This window comes from Strongylocentrotus purpuratus, unplaced genomic scaffold (assembly GCF_000002235.5).
Source record: "Strongylocentrotus purpuratus isolate Spur 01 unplaced genomic scaffold, Spur_5.0 spur5_scaffold_17, whole genome shotgun sequence".
NCBI lineage: Eukaryota > Metazoa > Echinodermata > Echinoidea > Camarodonta > Strongylocentrotidae > Strongylocentrotus > Strongylocentrotus purpuratus.
Window position 1 is genome coordinate 5,952,654 of NW_022145602.1, and position 15,158 is coordinate 5,967,811.

At 37.3% G+C, this 15,158-nt stretch overlaps 1 protein-coding gene across 1 annotated transcript; it reads left to right on the forward strand.

Annotated features, from left to right (window-relative positions):
* The first annotated feature begins 3,721 nt into the window (after positions 1 to 3,721).
* On the forward strand, positions 3,722 to 11,367 carry LOC588917 (muscarinic acetylcholine receptor M3-like). Its single transcript, XM_030988136.1, has 2 exons — positions 3,722 to 4,625; positions 11,273 to 11,367. Exons 1-2 carry the CDS (start codon positions 3,722 to 3,724, stop codon positions 11,365 to 11,367), a joined length of 999 nt encoding a protein of 332 aa, XP_030843996.1.
* Positions 11,368 to 15,158: the final 3,791 nt, after the last annotated feature.

Consider the following 15,158-nt stretch of genomic DNA (forward strand, 5'->3'; position numbering starts at 1 on the left):
GTAGGCTGAGAGGCATGGAAATATCCATATTTTCCTCAAGGAAAGAAAGACCTTGTCAGTGATAAACACGCGTTGTAAAGGTTCGGTATAAAAATGTCAGAGGTAAAAATGCCAGGGGTAGAAGAAATGCAAGAAATGACAATTCTACACCATTAATTTCGACAGATACATTTCCATTTTGCCTCCACATTTCCTTTTCCTGGATCAATCAAAAAAGAAACATTCGATGAAGCTAAATTCCCCAACCAAGATCACTGCACTAGATGTTAACTTTTCATTATTTCTTCTTACCCCTTTTCACTTTTAATGAGTGCCCCCTTCACCTCTGATAATTGCCCAATGAAATCTGAGATGTGCCCCTATTACCTCGACAAGTGCCCCTAGTTTTGTGAAGAACGTAGCACTTCCTTGTCTTCATGTTTAAATTAAAATTTCTGTAATGCAAAGCATGGGTACTAATTTTCTCTTTTTTCTTCTTATCTTTAATTCCCGTCCATACTAGTTTAGAAAGAGGGATTAGACTTCCCTGTAAGGACACTCACAGGTGGTTATCTCATCAAATCAGCTCTCAATTAAAATAAGAAAAAGGGGATCTAGGGTGACCACCAGTCACCGATTAGGCATTGTTTGCTATATGGAGGGCACACGCTGAGGCAATATCTACAAATTTAGCTCTATAAACCCGGGGCCAAAGGCTAAATTGTTTTTCCTATGGTTTATCTATAGTACTTGCGTATGCGCAAATGGCAATTTTCCTCGACGACATAAATCTACGAACTATTTCATCAACTTAGTCAGCATTATAGCTATATATTTTGATGCAGCCGCGGAGTAAGGATCTTATTTTAGGGAGGGGCGGTAGTGAGCAGGCGAATTACTTAAAGAGCGCGCAAAGCGCGGAATCTTAGACGTTTCCTTAAATTATTAGGACAAGAAGACTATATATTGTACCGTTCTCGACTGTTAATCCTTGTCTGAATGAAGTCCCCCCCACCCTCATAGCTAGTCTGCAAGCACAAACCCTGGTTAGTCGTAAAAGTGAGTTTGCACTATCAGACTAACATAGGCCATGCACTATAAACCCTGGTCAGTCGTAAAAGTGAGTCTGCACTATAAGACTACCCTAGGCCATGCACTGTAGCTGCTCCTGACACAGACCGTGTGAAACAGTTTTTGGTAAACCTGTACAGACCCTATATTGACACAACCAGTAGGGTAGCTGGGCTAGGCTTCTCTCAAGGCACAATGATTTGTTGATAAAGTGTAAAGTTAGGGTCTGTGCTTGCAGACTACCCCCCCCCCCCCTGAAGCGCGAAAGCTTTGACGTTTCAGTAAATTATTATAAAAAGAAGTCGATTTGCTATACCGTTCTCGACTGTTAATCCTTTTCTTAATCCAGTTTCTCCCCTCCCGCGCAAAGCGCGGAAACTTTGACGTTTCATTAAATTATGAGAAAAAGCAGACGATTCGGTGTACAGTTCTCGACGCTTAATCCTTATCTGAATTTAGTTCTCCCCCTCCCGCGCGAAGCTTTTGGCGTTTCATTAAATTATTAGAGAAAGTAGACGATTCGTTGAACCGTGCTCGACTTAAAAGGGTGCCGAGACTAAAAAAAAGTTGAAAAACGCTGCCTATTCCAGGTAAGACTAGTAAAACTTTCATCACTTCAATTGTCCCATTGAGTATAAACAAGATCACCTCATTTGACTGCCATACTATTTTTTTTTCCAACCCATTGTTTTTCTTCCAAAGGTTTTAGTTGGCCTCCAAAGGTAAAAGATCAAGAGGAACCAAATATTTTTGAAATTGTATTGAAATAATTCGAGCTTTTAATATTCCACTTGCTTTTGTAAAAAAAAATAAGAAATTGATAAATTCTTGTGTGGTAATAACCTAAGAGAGAATAATGCTGTTTAAAAGTAAGGTTATTGATTGACCGGTGGTGGTAGATGTGATGATGAGGAGGATAATGGTTTTTGGTAGTTGTGGTATTTGAATTGAATTGAATTGAAATTTATTTCCATCATCATGACAACATATACAAAGATAAAATATGGAATATCGTAACACGTAACAATATTAAAATTACATATACATTGACACAAGAAATATGAAGGTTTAAACCATAGTACAAATGGAAAATGGTGCATCCAATGATGGTGATGATGATAATGATGATGATGGTGGTAATGTTGATAATGTTGGTGTTGATGGCGGTATTAGTGATGACGATGGTGATAATGATGATAATGGTGATAATAATCGTAGTAGTGAAGTGATGATGACAGTGATGGTGGTGGTGATGATGACGACTACGATTATGGGGATCCAAATCATCTTAATTTAATAGAGGATATAAAATGGGTTGAATGTATGTAATTTGCAACAGCTTTCATTAGGATCTTTAGATTCTTCTAGGCCCTGTATCATAAAACTTTTGTTAAAATCAATATTAACAAGTGTCACATTCATACAAAAAATTTGCTCACAGCAAATCAAATGCTTCGATATTACCAACTTGTGTCAGTTATTGTAACTTGTTATCATTATTATAGTTATTAATATATTTATCATTACTATTATGATTATTATTATTTATCTTATTTATTAATTCATTTAAACGGCGCTTTCAATACATAGAAGAAACAAAATATGGCAACAATTTTAAATAGACACTAGTGCACCAGAGCAAGCGGCCTGGAAAGGATAGGCTCAACTAAATAATCATGGTCCCGATGCCCTCCTTCCTATGTCTGGTACAGTGCACACGTATCTAAACTTTTGTTTGTTTAAATTTACAACATAAAATATATTACATAAGGAGGGAGATTCGAAAACGATACACATACATGAAACACATGAGAATCACAACATAATACAGTCACAGAGGGTAGTCCTGGGGAGTGTTTCACAAAGACTAAGAGCGACTTTCAGTTGGACTTCAATATGACAGGCCATTTATGCCACTGGTTTCTCTCACCATTGGTCTCTTAATTATGATCTTTAGATAATATTTTTTATTTCAATAATGAATTATCAAAAAAGCTCAATGCTATAGATGTGTGACCATGATTTGTACGTCCCCTGAGAGACCATTGCCAGTAAACGGTGACAGCAAACAGTGGCATGAATGGCCTGCCATAGTTAAGTCCAACTTAAAGTCAATCTTTGTCTTTTAAACACCCCCTCGCCTCTTTTTTTCTTTCTTCTTCACATGTCTCAGTGATGTGCGCGCCTGCTCGCACACTTCAAATATGTACAATAGAATTACGCACGAGTTTTTGATTTCTGGTACGTTAGATGAGCTCGCGCACGCACTCAAATGTAAATATTTGAAACGACAAGAATCTGGTCTGCAGGAGGAGCAGAGGTAGGAGCCAATTCTATGAGCACGTACTTTAATATTGATCACAAGTTTTATCTAATGAAACGGGGCCCTGCTCTCGATCGTGTGTTTTTTAGCGCAAGGTACTAGCACAAGATTGGCCCATACATATCAATAAAATCGTATTCAGAACTGAGCATGCGTAATTTGTTCCCCTTTCAATCTTGTCTCGCACCTCCAACGGTGAAAGATACAGAAGTGGAATCTTGTTCCTAAAAAAGCTATAAAAACAGACTGTTAAGGAACAAGATTGCCAAGATATGAAAGAGACTTGACATGGTCAGCTTTAAATTGTGTGAATCATATCAGTCTACAAGCAAGGGAATAAATTCTACCATGTCTGGCGTACTGCGTACAACGGGAGCTCCAAACTGGCTGACCAATTCGAGTACTTTGGTTTCGTTTACGGCAGGCGTCGATGACATCGTCCCGTTGAATCCCTACACTCCCGACGTTGTTATAATATTATCGGTCATCGTAGGAGTAATCATCTTCATAACCGTCGTCGGTAATCTTCTCGTCGTCGCGGCGTTTTGTACGACTCCAAAACTCCGCACTTACAACAACTATTTCATCCTGGGTCTCGCCATCGCCGACCTGCTTGTTGGCGCGGTCGACATGCCTCTGTTCGCCATCGTCATCATCATGGGACGATGGCCGTTTGGTGAGGTCTTCTGTGACATCTTCACCTTTCTCGATCACGCTTTCACTCATACCAGTATGCTCCTCGTCACCCTAATCAGCTTCGATCGTTGCGTCGCTGTCTCCGCTCCAATTCGGCATCGTCAACACTGGCGACGACGCTCTCGTGCGATCCTCATCATCGCCATCGGCTACATTACCCCCGTCATCATCTGGCTGCCAGCGACGACTCTTTGGCAGATCATCCACGGGAACGAACAGCGACCCTTTCCCAAAGACGTCTGCGAACCTTTGTACTTTCAAAGCGTCGTCGCTGGGTTTGTTCTCCCCGTCGCTTACTTTTTCATGCCGTTCGTTTCAACCGCCGTTCTCTGCGCAAGAATCTACATCGTCATCAAGAAATTCTACAAGGGGCGGAAGAAGCTGAGACTTGCATTGGGGATCATGCAGTCGACGACCTCTGTAGAGCCACCTAATGACCTCGGAACTCGTGAACCAACGTCATCGGTTTCCGTCTCAACGAAGACGATTGATGTTGGTGAGGAAGAAAACGCCAAAGACAACAAAAAGAAAGAAATTGGTACAGAGAGCATGAAAGGTATGTTGACAAGGTGTTATAAACACATTTATTAAAAATTGCTTTTAATGATTAACTTACTCTGTTCACATTGATGCATATTTCATATGTATTGTAATTTATAGGTTTATTCGTCATTTCTTGTTTTGTTTAACATTGTATTTTGTTTGTTATTATAATAGCGCTTAGAGACTTCGGAGGTAAGCGCTTTATAAGCACCGTTTTTATTATTTTTTTAGTAAAGAATTGCAGAAGTGCTCCCTTGTCTGAAAACAAATTCCACCTATCTTTATTGAATCCTGATACTCTGATCCATTTGGGATTTTTAATCATGGGATTATAATTCCTACCTGAAATGAATAGTAAGAAATGGAAACAACCGAAGTAATCCAAAACTGTTTTGGCGAGCAGACAGTACATAAATGGTAATATCATTGTTATAGATTTGAAGGAGATAAAAAGACAGGGACGAGGGTAAATTTATACCTTAAAAAAAACTACTTTTTCTGTCAAGGAGGAATTGAAAGGGCAAGCCAACCCAGTCCAAAAGCAGGAACATAAGATAAACAGAATGTTGAAAATTAGAAATAAATCAGACCAATAATAAAAGAAAAAATTATAAATGATTGAAATATGATATCATTAAATGTCAATTTAACAGTCTGTGTCAGTGGATTGTCACGTGGTCGAGAATAACTCTCCCGTTTGTATTGTAAAAGCATAAATATACATTTTAATTTTTTCTCCTGAGTGCTTTCTCCCACAGGGCACTATTCAAAAATAAACAGTGGATAGTAGGCAAATATTAATCGACTACGAGGGTAATGGTGCAAACTATCATCACCGAGGCGATGGTAGTTAGTATCCATTGCCTAAGTAAAGGGGGTTAATATTTGTTTTATATCCCACATCGGCAATAAGGTTTATTTAAAGTGAATTTTACATATTAAACAACTGATTCTGCAGACAGTTAAGCTTCAGCTAGATTTTAGAAAGCACAACATGCGTATATGTAATACAGTCGATGCGCGCTCATTTGACATTGACATTGACATTTCGCATAACCTACTTTGGTATGCTTATTCAATGGGAAAGTGGGGCAACAGCAAAACATTTCTAGACAAAAGTCCTATCGCAGGGAGATAGTACTTATCCATCATTAATCATGTGACCTCGTTTAGACCAATCAGATTTCAAGATTCTTGGTATGCGGGATATAACCAAAATTATTGTTATAAAGCGAAAGCGAAAAGACCCTCTTGACTGAATCTTCAATGTTTTACCGATCAATATTGTAGTCATTTTGTGTGTAGGAACAAACGGGAATGTGTCCGCCACAGAGACATTACCGATTCAGCCTAGAGTGATAACACATTTTTTGTCTTCATAACTTTCTTATTTTTCGTCCGATTTCATTCAAACTTTCACTAGTTTGCTTTCCTCTAGAGTATTCTGTTATCATGGTTGGGATTTCCCTTTAAAGGTACTATGTCCCATTTGCAGGCCCAACAAATGAAAAGGTGAATTCCAACGGCATTCGAAAGATAGTAGTAATTTAGAACTTCCCTAAAAAAAAGGAGGGGCTTGAAAATGTATTTAAGTGGGAAAATAAGGAGTATTAGTTGTCGAATCGACTTAAGAGCTATAGAGCCAATAAGTAATAATCTGATTTTTAGACCATTGTATCGAATGGTTGTACGTATGCTACGCAAAGATTCAATAAGTTTAATCTTGGCCATCACAAGAAGTGGGTTATTGATGTAATAATAATAATAATAATAGTGGGTTCTTATATAGCGCTCATGTCAGGCAGATTTGACCCTACTGGCGCTCCCGATTATTACCCTGGCTTTAGCACGGCTGTCATACGGCGCTCTAGCATTTCAAGCCAGGTATCCATTTACTTCACCTTGGTGGAGTGTGGCAAATGTAGATCAATGTCTTGCCAAAGGACATTAGTGCGGCGGCAGGACTCGAACCGCGGACCTTGTGATCGACAGTCCGGCGACGCATCCACTCGACCACACCACCTCTTATGTAGATAAATGCTCATGTACTCTTTACAGCTCATGTTATGGATGTTATTACCAAGAAAGAAAAAAAGGCCTGTCAGTCACTCAATAGTGTCTGACAGTGATTTTCATGCATAATTTGAATATTAGGACACTGCTATTGTTTAAATTTCACAGATAGGACATACATGACATTATTCATAATTCCTGCAAAGTTCTACAGAATTTAATGTTGGCTGCAAAAGGGACATGGTACCTTTAATGACTGTTACTGGATCTGTTGATTCATGGGTTTCAGAGTCGTCTGTGCCTGGAGGGAAAAAAAGTGACTCTTGTGCCTCTCCGATGAACGCTCCGGCTACATTTATTGAAATTTGTAATTAGTCAAAGTTATCGAGAAGGGTTAGGGTTGAGTCGTGTTTTAATCCAAATTTATGTTTAGGTTTGGGGTTAGGTTTAGAGTAAGGTTAAATTCAAGGGATATTTTAGTGTTGTTTCTGTTATGAACTACTGCGAAGTAAACATCCCTTGAGCTATTCAATTCAGTCAAGTTGAAGAAGAACAAAAACATGTAAAAAACGTGTAGGAAATAGGGGAAACCACCGCCGTATTGCCTTCGTTATTTAAAAATTATTATTATCAAATTATTGTCGAATCAGCGGTAGCATTCTAACATCGTTTACCCATCTGTATAATGAATGAATAATGGTTAGAGTAACAGAATAAAACAACGACAAAAACATGCCCTTGAAAAATCAACTACCAATTACCAAAACAAAAAACGTTATTTACTCTTGTAACCGTGAAAGGATTTATTGTTGGCACGGGGCAGACTCAAGGAATTCGGTTGCTGTTATGAACTATCACGGAGTGAGTGTTCCTGGGGCTCTTGAATTGTGTCAATTCGGACAAAAGAATTTATTTATCAATTACCATGACATTATTGTCAATTCAGCTGTAGCATTCTAACATCGTTGACCCATCTGTATAATTAAATAAGTAAGAAGTGAGAGTAAAATAATAAAATAACATCAAAAACACGCGCTTTGAAGGAAAAAAAATCGATTACCAAACTTACAAAAGGCGAAAGAACCTATAGGTCATGCAAAATATATCTTTCATCTAAACCTTTTCTTTCTCAGGCGTGCGTATCTTGACTTTCATTGTCACAGCGATGTGGATTGCCTGGTTTCCAGCAGTCATCGTTACCGTGACGTCACCTTTTTGCCAAACATGTGTGCCAAGTATCATCTATTCGGTGAGTAAAGATATATTTGTTGCCATGTTAACTGTGCCATACTATTTCACGTAATATTGGTATTCTCTGTAAATTGACATATGTCCCTTCAAATATCTTGTTTATGTTATATAATTCATTAATACTGCCTTATATTTCATATTGTAACATTATATGGGCAAATTCGAAAAGCAATGTTGACGCCATTTTATTATTACAAAAGAAAGCCATGCGTATATGCACTGATTCTTCCTATCGCGACCACACCATCCCTTGTTTTCAAAACTAAAAACTCTAAAAGCCGATGATATAAATATTCTACAAATAGCACTCTTCATGTTTTGCTTACAAAATGGTCTACTACCTTCATACTTCCCCCCATTGTTTAATTTGAATAAAACCATCCACCCTTACCCTACAAGGCAAACTAAAAAATTCCATTTAAGAAATCCTAAAAGCTCATTGGCTCTCAAATCCATTAGACACGCCGGCCAAGACATCTGGAACTCTCTGCCCATTGTAATAAGAAACCTTAGGACATTGTATTCTTTTAAGAAGGCATTTAAAACTATGTTATTGTCTAAGTATTGATCCTGTCGTGTGTAATTTTACTGTATTCATGTTCGTGTGTACATTGACTGTATATTCAACAATGGTGTGTAATCATCCATGATCTAGCATCGTTTTTCCATTCATGAATGAACCTGCATTCAATCAGCAGATGTATGAGATTCATTGTATTATTACCCTCGCTCCGTTTCCCCCTTTCCTTTTCTTCTCTGCAAGTCACACTCTTTTTATTTGTATTTGTATTGTTGTATCTAAGTTGAGGGCTGCTTGTTGTTGTTGTTGTTGGGTTTGTTGGCGCTATCCATCGATTTCGATGATTTCCGCCAGGCTGTGTGTGAGGGCGTCTTGCTCTCACTTCTGCTGCTCTACGTTTCTGTGATTCTGATACTTGCCCAGTGTGTGAGATAAAGATTTATCTTGGCCTTTGTTATTGGCTAAGTGCAAGATTGAAGATTATGGGGGGTTAATGTGCTCGTTACTCATTAATTTTAAGTCATTTATTGTTAGAGCTGGTTGGAATTAATATCATGGAGTTTCGGTGTCAATTTATAGGGTTAATGATAAATAATGTGTCTGATATTTAATAGTATGCGCATTTAATAATCGGCTGCCATCATTTATTCAGGCTTTCGTATGTCCATCATCTCTTCCGCCACTCTATTACTTTTTTAAAAAATAAAAAAAAATCCTGAAAAGCACAAGAATGATAACAACACAAAGCTGCGGGCACGTCAAGCTACTTTACTTATTTATGTAGCCATCCTGCATCTAATGTATGTTAATTATGCATTCAATATGTTTGTTTAATTTCGTTTATTATCTGTATAAAATTATATACACTCAAAATATTGTATCAAATCATAGTATGTTCATGAAAATGTATGATGAAAAAAAGAAAAAAGATGCAGAAACCAATAAATCAAATCAAATCAAATCAAATCAAACTGATTGATAATTGAGATTTAGCTCGCGCGCTGATCCGCTCTAGATTATTACTTAGTTAAAATAAGTCACCTTCCATGTATATGTATTTTTCTTTCTCGTAAAGTATTTGATAGTGAGGAAAGAGCTGCATGGTTCAGCTGCTTAAAGAGGAAGTTGAGTTCTGGGAAGAGGTGACAAATAATTTGTGAGCGTTATCATTGTATTATGCAAGTGTGATCTTCCCTGAAAAGCATGGCTCTTCAAATGCCTTAACATTCTAAATATGGCATGTAAAATTATACAAATCGGGAAGGATTTTTATGCCACATGTTTTTCTTGCTTTTCTCGCTTTCTTAGTCTTCCTTCGTTCATTTTCCCTATCGTAGCATGGCAATTGATACATTTTGTTTAGTCTCACAAGGCCTCTTTAAGAAAGATAAGGAAAGAGAAAAGTAACGATTTCTTCTAGTGAAGTATTTTTTGCGTTGTAAATTTTCTAAAACCAAACTTAACCGTAGTACTATATCGACTATGATAGGAAACTTATCTTTCACCAGGCCACAGAGCTGTCGGTCAGTTATCGATGTTTTTATTCATAAGGCAAAGCGAGATGCGAAATACAATGGTTTGATAAATTGGGGGGAAAAAATCATTTCTATGCCGAGTGACAGATCCAACGCCAGCGACAATTCGCACGGAAAAATAGTTTTGAATACATTTTCGATTGATTTGTTTGTGGCACATCCATTTATGATCTTTTCAACATGTTCAAGGATGGTATCCGCTGAAGATGGAATCTGCTTCTAAAATGCCAAAAAAATAACACTTTCAAATATTATCAAGCAATCTTCAGAATCCAATAAATACATGCCAACCTTGTCACCCGTTCTCCGTTTCACGGAGTGAGTGTTTTATTGTTCAATAAACCTTGTGTTATCATTAAACTTTTTTTTTTAAATCTTCCCATATGTGGTATTGTTACTAACTTTTTCTTGCGATCTCTTCATAGCATTTACTTTTCATAATCTAGATATCTAATTGTGATATAAGATTTATAAAATACTTGATAAATTGATGGTGATCCCTTAAAGAAACATAACACGAGCAGTGCCTCATCTTTAGCCTTTTTTTAAATTGCCCTTTGAGAATTATGTCCACGGCAAACAAAACATGGTTTCGTATAAACGTACTCATCAAAAGAATCCTGAATACATTTGCTTTCTCACGAAAACGTTTTTTGAGAAAAGGCAACAGAAGCTATAATATAGTTTCATATTTCATAAAGAATAATAAATTCCTTTGTGTCCCCAGGCTTGATAATGTCTTGCCAGTTTCAGACTGCATTGTTTGATCTTTTCTTATTAAAAAATTAAATAAAAAAGGCTAAGTCTATATCTCGAAAGTTTGAAGTCTTCCTCTTCCGTCGAATCCGATTCGATAATAACTACATCTGTAAAGCGCTTAGAGACGGTGTTTATTACTGAGCGCTAGTTAACTCCAGGGGGTCTTTCACAAAGATCCTAAGTTGAACTTATCATTAAGTTGGACTTAACAATTATGGAGAGCCGTTAGCATCTTTGAAAATATTTTGTAAAAGTTATTTCAAAAGGCATAAAATGTCGATTCAAATCATTCATATTTTCTATTATCGAGGAAATTTAATGTTCTTGATGTGGAATTTATGAAAAGTCAAAAAAACTGAAATTGTCGCTTTCTGATATGTTTTATTTTAAGGTTACAAATTGCTCTCCATAGTTTATAAATCCAACTTAGAGATAAGTTCAACTTAGGGTCTTTGTGAAACACGTCCTGATCATTATCCTTATGTTTCACTACCATTCATGCACTCTCTCTTGACATGCAGGTGGTGATATTTTGGGGCTATATGAACAGCCTGATCAACCCGATTTGTTACGCTCTTGCAGACGAGGCTTTCAAGGATGGATTCATACGGATCCTGAGCCTCAGATGTCTCCAGGGTAACAGGAACCTGCCTACTCTTAGAGTCGGCGACTTCTAGACAGATCTACCCTCTCTCCTTCGTAACGTACAGAGGCGCCGATATTTATTTTCTTCAGGAGGGGGGGGGGAGAAGAGGAGGAGGGTGTGGGGTGCTCAAGGACCGTTGAATAATAATCTGGACTTTCAGAACGGTGATAGACATTTGCATTTTTTTATAGAGCGAGTTACTTCGAAACAGGACCAGTAATTTTAGTTAGATGCATCGATAATAATAATAATAATAATAATCGTTTAAAGTCCGCTCCAAATTGTATTAAGTTAAACCAAAAATGGAAATGCAGGTGCTATATCAGGGCTGTTTTAAAGCGGTTTGTAATCGATAATAGATTGAATGATTACATCGAATGTTTCCAAACATTGAATTTTGATAAAAATGTCCAATCAAAGATTCACCTTTGCAATGATGAAAATAACGTTAGTTTTTAATATCTTCGCACAGCTACTTTAATACTTGCATACTAAAAAAGATGAAAGAGGGATCACTGTATACCGCTCCTTTTGTATTTAACTTTTGACAACAATTGGTTGAAAACAAGCGGAGAAATACATATATCATGGAGAAGACTTTAGTACGTGTCGTAATATAGCGAAAGTCGATAATGACATTAGCACACTTCGGTTAGAATATGATTTGGGTTAAGTGAAATGTTGAATAACACGGTGCGCATCTTTAAAAGAAATTGAGAATGACGGATGCACAAGATTTATTTTTGTTGTTCGTTCTGATCAGTCACAGTATGCTACAGTTTCTGAAGGACGTCTAGTATTAGATAAAGCAGTAAATTGATGAAATTATCCGCCTGGTTGTTACACATCAGAGTAATATCTAAATTGATTTTAGGTGACCTCTCATAACATTAGCAGTCGACACGTAACGACTTTACTATTAGATGTTTTAAAGTCATCTTGCATAAGACTGAGATGTATGTAACGTCACTGCTGAGTATTTGCTCCCCGAAAAATTCTTGCTTCAAGTTCGCTTAGAAGAAAGATGCAAACACATGCCTAGGTGGATTATAGAATTGTTCAATATTATTTTCCTAAAAGTTTATTGATACGTTTCAAAATGATAACCATCAAATGATAACTCACATATTATATAAATGATACATGTGCATGAGTTCATTATACGATCTATCCGCACTCGAGTTGAGGTTGTGTGTATCTATGGCACGAAGCCAGTATGCTGAGTGCGATAGATACACACAGCATCAACAATGGCGGATAGATTGTATAATGAACGAATGAAAACATGCATCGTTTGTTTTATACAACGAAACTCCTAGATCCTTGTTATTTGATGTAAAAAGAATTCATTCAAGATTGTTTCGTGACAGTATATGGCTGACAAATAAATCTCAAGTTTAATAACGCTTAATTTAGTGTGCACACATAGTATAGTATTAATGTCTGCTTTGAGAGAAATAGTTGTTTTTATACGCTCAAGGGAAGGTTAGAATTGTGCTATTGCCCCGAGGCGTGCCGAGGGCAATAGCCCAATTGCAACCTTCCCGAGAGCGTATAAAAACTACTATTTCTCGAATATTAAAGCAGTCATTAATACTTCTATATGCCGAAAACAAAAGAGGCAACTAATGACACCACATTGGCCTTTCTCTAGTTTATCTGCACGGTTGTTTTTTATGAGTGTATCTTTGAGAGTAGACTAGATCTAGATTCTAGTCTAAGCAAGATATTTTTACAATTTTGGGGGTGGACCGGCCCTGTGGGAAATAGAGTGAAGAACCTGCGCTTTCATATGACACCTCACTTATTGAGTATCACCTTCAGGATCACAACAGATAAAGGTTTGAATCTCGAATTGAAAAAAAAAAAACTTGACTTTTTTTGCATGGTCGCACAATGCACGTAGACTGCATAGAGACTGCATGGCGTGTAATCTCTATGGGAAGAATATAGCACACAACATCGGGTGCGCGATCAGACACCCTGACAACTAGACCTATTTTCGTCTACGTCTATGCTGGTACTCCATTTTCAGCAACTAAACTAACATGTTTATGGATAATTTCACGTACCCTTTTTGTTGTTCTTGCTGTCAGCGAGTCTTGCATTTGATAAGTTGAAATCTTGGGACAGTTTCTTTAGCCATTTTTGTCTTGTTTGGAATTGTCTTGTCTTGTATGAAAATACCGACCAATTCTTCGTACACGTACGGTATCCTCGATCGCTCAAACCATTTTTTAACATGTAAACCTATGGGGTAACCATGGAGACTGAACTATTTTCCCGGTAACCATGGTTACTGGGATTTTAGAACTGTTTTAACCATGGTTACTGGGAATTTTACAGAAATAGTTAAAGTTTATGAGTGCAATTTCGACCAATCAGATGGCTGGATTTCTTAAGTGAGGTATATAACTATAGATATAGCAAGCGCAAGTGCACTAATTACCTCTATACCCGTTTACGCATAGTGTTGCGCAAGAATAGGCTCATGCTCACGCAGTATTAAGCGCTCTAACCTCTACGCGCACTACTGCGCTCTGAAAACGAGTTCAAGAGTACTGGAAAATATAGCACTCCTTTTTATGAAAACGAGTGCAATAGGCTCAGTAAATGAATCACACGTGACCGCGCATGACCAATCATTTGATTAGGATCTGGGAGTGAGTTGTATACAAATTCATATGCACGAACTGTTTCTTTTTTAAAGTGTGAAAATGGTATGCTTTACGTTTTTGTCATGTGCACGATAAAGGAATAAAGATTTGGAAACACATTAAACTCAATATCTGGTATTCATATTTCTTTGATCATTGTTGGTTCTATCACGTTGTCTAGAAATCGTAATGTCTAATTAAAATGAAATCATGGCATTAACTCCAAAGCGATAGATCTGTATTAAGGCGTGCTATTCTGGATAGGACAGGTGGGTCATAGTCAATGCCCATTTTGCCGGGACAATATACCTCTCCCCACCTCACCCTGAGGGGTTAAATTATCATTGCTAATATCACATTCATGCAAAATGTCAGTCTTTTCAGAATAACATTGTCTAGAGACATACCATCATTGAACTGTCGATTTAAATAAATTTCAGACCGATTATTACATCGCTCATATTCACGACAATTCTTTAAAATGTATCGACAGAATTGTTTTCTAAACCATCCCTCATGCCCTTCCCTCCTGTCAACAAAAATGTATTTCCTTCAGGCTATCTGTTTATATCTACATGTACATCATCTATGCTCCTCAACTTGTCCTGTACATTTTTTCGTAATTTTATTTCCATATCCCTCTCTTTGGTTTTACAAGCTGTACAAGATGAACTTATTTCATACTTCTTATGAAATTCCGAAGGTTTGCTAGCTTGAAAACATTTCCAACATGTAACTTTATTAGTTAGTCCTAAACCACATCAAAGTTTAAAGGGCAATCCAACCATAATAGCAAACGACTGTAAAAAAAAAATCACAGAATCAGACTAAAAAAAGTTTGAATGAAATCTGACAAAACATAGGAAACTAATAATTTCCCCTTTCACTTTCTTATAAGAGCCTCTTTTCAGGTGCCAGAAGGACCCCCTTTTTTCCTCTGATAAGTGCCCTTTTTACTTTGACACGTGTCCATTTTGTTTTCTGTACCCTTCCCCTTTTTTATAATCTTTCTTATAAAAGCCCGCTTTTCACCTTTGAGACGTGACCATATCTAAATCTGATAGGTGCCCCTTTTACTTTTCAGTAGGGTCATTTCTCCTTCTAAGAATTGTCCTTTTTCATCTCTGATGAGTGTCACATCTAAGGTTTGAGAAATTGCCTTTTC

Bases quoted from the DNA above. Each gene is read 5' to 3' on its own strand.
- LOC588917 (XM_030988136.1), top strand. From the start codon at position 3,722: ATGTCTGGCGTACTGCGTACAACGGGAGCTCCAAACTGGCTGACCAAT. The intron at 4,626-11,272 runs GTATGTTGACAA...ACGCTCTTGCAG, and splicing joins TGGTACAGAGAGCATGAAAG to ACGAGGCTTTCAAGGATGGA.